Source organism: Scophthalmus maximus, chromosome 11 (genome assembly GCF_022379125.1).
Source record: "Scophthalmus maximus strain ysfricsl-2021 chromosome 11, ASM2237912v1, whole genome shotgun sequence".
Taxonomy (NCBI): Eukaryota; Metazoa; Chordata; class Actinopteri; order Pleuronectiformes; family Scophthalmidae; genus Scophthalmus; species Scophthalmus maximus.
Window position 1 is genome coordinate 14,030,931 of NC_061525.1, and position 6,008 is coordinate 14,036,938.

Consider the following 6,008-nt stretch of genomic DNA (forward strand, 5'->3'; position numbering starts at 1 on the left):
TGACCCTGCAGCAATAAGGGATTATAGGAAGACAAGATGGAGAACGTGAATGCAAAAGAATGGCCAACAACATGGCCCGGTTCCAAACAGGTGTCCAGGGAGGTTAAATTCTCGCATGCAGGTGAGGACTGAAGAGATTTTAAAAGAGTGATGCATGCGTGGATAGTGTGACAAATGTCCTCTCTCACCACGGGCACTTTGAGAGAAACACTGACGCTCCTTTTCATTCTGTACTTCTAAGAGACAATGGGGGCTTCTCAGTTGAGCGGTAAGAGTTGTGGCCCATAGCTATGTAGACTACCCGCAGTGCAACTATACAGAGACAATAGAGGTTTGTCATGCAAGGGAAATTAACATTGGCCACCCCTGGTTGGCTGTGTGCTTCATTGCTTGTGGCAAGCATGATCACCTTTCATGTATTCAAGGTGTTAAATTCTCAGGACATGACTCTGTTGTTCAAGGCAAGGCGTCTCTGCACACACAATTCACATTGCTTATAATAAAGTTTTGAGGATATTTTGGTTCTGACTATACACTTGCAATCAGTATCAGTTATTAATAAAAAAAAAGGGGTTATATGATTGGTACATAAAATCAGCATATAACATTCAATATCTAACATTAATTCTGCATGTTGAGTTCCCTGAGTCTGTGTGGAAAGTGTTTCAAATGTGGAGGAAATCTGTCAAAACCCAACAGATAGTTTCAAAATATGCTTCTTTCCTCCATGTACTCCATGAACTTATTTAACAATAAATATGTACATTGGTTCTTCACTGATCGCTTTCGATAGATGGAAATGCGAGACAGCTGTAATAAGTAACTTGGGGGATCCATGTCACATTAATCTGCCGGGTGAAGATTTGACAGTGAACCCTGCCTGGAGCTGCTGCTGTCAAATAGAGAAGTCACAGTAGAAACACAGAGAAAGTGTGTGTGTGTGTGTGTGTGTGTGTGTGTGTTCTTGCATGGTCGTCTATAATTAGCTACAGGGAAGACTTGAGAGTCCCACCTCTATGGTCTTGAGGTCTAACACTATAAAAGTCACATCTCATGACTACATCTGTGACAAACACCTGCTCAGGTACCAGCAAGGTAAGGCACTCCTCTGTCGCGTTATTTTATGAATTATTGCAAAATTTAAAGATCAACAATTACAGCGAGGTAAAACAAAATGTCCAAAAAACTATTTGATACTGAAAATGATAAACATCATCAGAATTTTTATACATCCGCTCAGACTCAGTTGTAAATGTTGGTCAAGCATTTTCTTCTATCTTTTCTTTATTGTTGATATTGATATTCTTTTCTCCATATGAAAACAGGACAAATCAGTGTGACTTGACCTCCTCTGGGCAGCATGACTCTTTACTTGTGTCTCCCTCTGCTGGTTGTACTCCTGCCGCCTGCTCTGTGTCTCTACAACTGCTCCTCTGAGTATGAGAGGACCCCAGGTGGGTTCAGTGTAACTTTCACTGTTTATTTTTTAACATGCGCATTCAAACATTAGCATTCTTCACAAATCAGAGTTCCAGTGGAAAAATAATAAAACCTCAAAAAATTTCTATACCCTAAATTCTGTAACTCCCTCTGTCATAGACAACGCGGACTTGACAGTCGACTGTGGCATTGGCGTGATCACCCTGGAGATCAACCTGTGCACGGCTCAGTGGGCAGGCTTCAACACCACAGACCTGGCCCTGAACGGGGCCCACAACAAGACGGAGTGCAAGGGCTCTATCGACACTAGTGTGGACCCTCCAGTCATCCGTTACCATCTCCCAGTCAACAACAGTCTGGATAACCCCTGTCGCCAGTCTCTTCAGGTCAGAAGGTTTCTGGTAGAAGATGCAGAACAATATTGACAGATGATGGAGAGAAATGACAAGCACAGTGTGCAGATGTTAGATGGACAATCCTCTGGGTAGTCCTTTATTGTTTGGCAACACAAAAGAAGCCCGTGTGATGTTAGTGTCTTTTGCTGTCTCGTTCAGATTGTGGATGAGACCCCGGATCCCACAGGTCCCTTCAGCAGCTTCCTGAGCATCCAGTCAGTTATCATCACGGGGTACATTGACACGCCCAGATCTGACCAGGGGCTGATTAGCTACTCCACAGACCTCTACTATCACTTCTCCTGCCGCTACCCACTGGAGTACCTGATCAACAACACACAGATAGTGGCGTGAGTCATTAGGAACACTTACTTTGTGATTATTTAGGCAAGTTAAATATTGACACTGCTATGCACTTGAGGAACATTTCTCCCTTGCACCTTTTCCATGGATTTTTAGCTCCTCTGTCTCGGTGGCGACCAAGGATAATAATGGAACCTTCATTAATGCACTAAATATGGCTGTTTATAATGTAAGTATAAGCTGGCATTCAGGTTATTGAGGTACATTCAACAGCTATGTCTCTTAATTTATTGTTCACTAAACCTTTTTCTCCAGGACTCTAACTACATGCACCCGTTAGCAGTACCTTCAGCAGGACTTGAGCTAAAGACCAACGTGTATGTGGAGGTCAAGGCTGTTAACCTCACAGGAAAGTGAGTAAAACCCATTTGGATATTGGCGATGCTCCTAGTAAATATATCTATCAGAAACCATAATATTGAAGTCAAAGTGAGCACAGTATGTTCTTGTGGCAAACTGTAAGTTGTTGGCCCACTGTCCTGTTTCCAGTTTCAACATCCTGTTGGATCATTGCTTTAGTACTCCCACGCCTTACAACATGTCGCACAGTGAGCAGCACGTCTTCTTCACCGGGTATGGAAGCACACACCATTTAGTAAAGCCGCAGGAGTAGCGGGGGGGAAATATGACTTTCACATGACTTTTTAAAATATTCTCTGAATAACTCTGCTCTCCACTAGCTGTTCAGTGGACCAAGGGACGTCTGTGACAAGCAATGGCCTCTCCATGGTTTCCCGGTACAACTTTTTGGCCTTCCGCTTTGTACAGCACCGTGACCAGGCAAAGTCCAGCCTCTATCTGCACTGCTTAGTGAGACTCTGTGAGCCCAATAAATGTCTACAGCTGCTGTCTGTAAGTCAACACACACACACCATTTCTTTTCAATTTCCTCATCAAATAAACAATGAAGTCACACATTACTTCTTAACCCTGAAATGTAGATTGGAAAGCTGTACATACAGTAAATATATGACTTCAATATGACTGATCAATTATGACTTCAGGCTTGTGGTTCAAGAAGAAAAAGATCTATTATTCCTTTTGGAGAAGAAAGCCAAGAATCAGCCACTGTTTCCGTGGGACCTATTTTCACTGCTCAAGAAGGTATGAGGTTTAAAAATATAAAATAAATATATATATGTATACTTTTTAATTTTTTCCTATCATTTTCAAACAACACCAACATGATGAACTTTTTCAGTGACTCTTTTTATCTTCCCTCACAAAAGACAGGCCATTTGCAGCTGCCTACAGTGAGTAACCTTTATTCACGCCATATATTCAGAAATACATACAAAATATTGGAAGGATTTGGTTTAACTCCTAAAATAACCTCCATTAATCTCCTCCCTGCCTGCTTCAGGTAACGGCATGGCACCAGAAAAGGATGACGTGAATGTGACGGGCCTGGTGGTGGGCGTGGTGTTTGGCTCAGCTGCTGCTGCGTTGCTGGTTCTGGGTGGCTGGTTTGTCCTGAAGAAGTTTTACTGGGCGGGAGGGTTACATGCCTTTGACTGACGGATCGACCAGAAAATTGTCTTTGCCTCGTCACCTCAAAGCTCATAAAATCTCTTGTGATTTTTTGGGTAATAACCTGATGTTCTTGTCAGGTGACTATGGAAACAAAGTAAATACTCAGGTATCTTATATAAAACCATGTCTTTCTTTACTCATACAGAAGCATGAACCATGAAGTATGTATATAAAAAAATAACTGTGGAAGCAACTAATAAACTGAGTAATTTTTAAAATATTTTATAAAAGTATACATTTGACAAGGCCATTGAGTCTGCCAAATCCATTTTTTTCTACAATTTTACGTGTGTTCGGGTATCTTGGACAGGATTTTGATGGCATTGTTTAAATATACTTCAATAATTTGAATATGGAATATATGTTTTGTACAGATTCAAAATAAAGTTTGAACTAAAGTTGATTTTGCATTTTGTGGCTGATTACGCAATTGAAAAAATAACAACAGGTCATTTGTATCAGCAATAACTTTACTCTCCACAGGCAGCATCTTTTCACATGATACAGTAAACAAACACTGACACAGTCATTCACACAGAGAAGGAAACAAGTACATCAATCAAATACATACATTTATAAATATTTACATAAAAAAAACCCAAACCAACAAATTTACAGACAAAAATCACTTTGATAGGGCAATAATTACAGTTGATATATATATATATATATATATATATATATATATATAAAGCCCAGCTTTCTCTGTCTACACTGAGTGCAGAATGTCCTTAATCAGAGCAGAGAGTTTGGCAGAGAAGTCCTCCTGCAAAGAGCCACCAGGCTGTTGGGACGAGGAGGCGGGTGAGGGAGACAGGCTGGAGGCTCTCTGGTCCTCCAACTCCTCCTCCAGCCCCTGAAACAGCTTCTCCAGTCGGACCTGAAACACTTGGTTCTGCAAGGCGGCCTTTTCGCAGAACATCTCCACACTGGCTGTCACTTCAGCCTTAAGAGGCCGTGCAGTTTCTGGAAGAGCTGCAAACTCTGCTTTGAGAGCCCCCACCCTGTTCTGGGTCTCCACCCTCAGTAAACTCACTTCTTGTCCGAACCTGGAGCTCATTAATCTGGCTGCCTCTTCCTCATCAGCACGGATCTCTGTCAAATGTTCAATCACCCCGACAGTCTTAGTATGGAAGTCGCTGATGATGTCAGCCAGCTTGGAGCTGCTGTGCTCCAGGGCTTGTGTCATCCAGTGGACGGTTTCCTGGTAGCGAGCCGGACTGGCCTCTGTCTGGACATCAGCTGTCTCCAGGCCCTGGAGATAGAGGCTCAGCTGGCCACACAGATCTTGGGTGTTGGTGCTGAGAGAGCTCTGGAGGTGCTGAGTGAGGGGAGCCAATCGCTCCCTCATGCTAGCCAGGGTGGAGCTGAGCTGGGCTGGAGAAGTGGACAGCCTGTCCTGCAGCTCGGCCAGCTCTTGGCGCAGACGACTACGCAGGCGCTCTGACTCTAAGTTGAGTTTGTGCTGCATCTCCACTGCCACAGGGTTTTTGTTGTCGTCGTCATCCTCTTGCTTGTAAAGGCTACTACTGTCCAGGTGACTCTTGTAGAGATTACTGTGAAAAGACACACAGAAACATTCAATTATAAAGTATTTGACATTTCAAACAGTGTATGGACTGACATTTATTTGAGGTAACAGAATGGTTTACAGTATTTGATTTGGTAAACTTACTCCACGTCCTTTGAGAAGTCTGTCTTGTCATGAACCTGGTTGGCTTTTGAATGATTCCAGGTTGCTTCCCTGGTGTTACGTTGGAGTGGGTATGCTATAAACAAAGAATCAGACATTTGAAAAAAACTCACTTCAAATCACATATTGAATAATATTTAATATATATATATATAAATATATACAAATATATACCTGAAATTGTCACGAATGACAGGGCGAAGATCACGACTTTTAGGTGCATGTTTATTTTTCTGTGGAGGAGCAAATGAGAGAAATATATAAGAATGTCACACTAGTATTAACAAATGAAACTGAATACCGAAGATGTTAATAAATTATGTGAAACTCCTTGGGCATAGATTCCCGTCTCAGCCTAAGAGTGGCTGGTCTTTACCTGAGGATCAGAGACCTGCAGAGTGACTTCTCTGCTCATCTGACTTATAAAGGTCCTTGTTATCAGAGCGGCTGCCCAAACTCTGCCTGTGTCAACAGTCAACACGTGGAGGGTCACACTGATGACAGGACACAACATGCATATACACAGAGAGAACAACACACACACACACACACACACAAACACACACACACACAAACACACACAC

At 42.4% G+C, this 6,008-nt stretch overlaps 2 protein-coding genes across 3 annotated transcripts; one reads left to right on the plus strand and one right to left on the minus strand.

Moving 5' to 3' along the window:
• The first annotated feature begins 1,052 nt into the window (after window positions 1-1,052).
• LOC118299881 (zona pellucida-like domain-containing protein 1) lies at window positions 1,053-4,130 on the plus strand. The gene is made up of 11 exons (XM_035623966.2): window positions 1,053-1,095; window positions 1,326-1,454; window positions 1,600-1,826; window positions 1,995-2,185; window positions 2,295-2,367; window positions 2,454-2,551; window positions 2,688-2,771; window positions 2,879-3,050; window positions 3,203-3,302; window positions 3,428-3,451; window positions 3,562-4,130. Exons 2-11 carry the CDS (start codon window positions 1,361-1,363, stop codon window positions 3,714-3,716), a joined length of 1,218 nt encoding a protein of 405 aa, XP_035479859.2. The 5' UTR covers window positions 1,053-1,095; window positions 1,326-1,360; the 3' UTR covers window positions 3,717-4,130.
• A 50-nt stretch (window positions 4,131-4,180) lies between these two features.
• Window positions 4,181-5,855, minus strand: zgc:162608 (uncharacterized protein LOC100037332 homolog). Of its 2 annotated transcripts, XM_035623967.2 has the most exons (4): window positions 5,801-5,855; window positions 5,599-5,657; window positions 5,407-5,500; window positions 4,181-5,287 (listed from the first exon to the last, which is right to left on the minus strand). In XM_035623967.2, the coding sequence occupies exons 2-4, from the start codon at window positions 5,645-5,647 to the stop codon at window positions 4,441-4,443; spliced, it is 990 nt and encodes a 329-aa protein (XP_035479860.2). In that variant the 5' UTR covers window positions 5,648-5,657; window positions 5,801-5,855; the 3' UTR covers window positions 4,181-4,440. The 2 variants fall into 2 exon arrangements, with proteins under 2 accessions (XP_035479860.2, XP_047191824.1); XM_047335868.1 differs by lacking the exon at window positions 5,801-5,855 and having other exon boundaries at window positions 5,599-5,783.
• Between the last annotated feature and the right edge of the window lie 153 nt (window positions 5,856-6,008).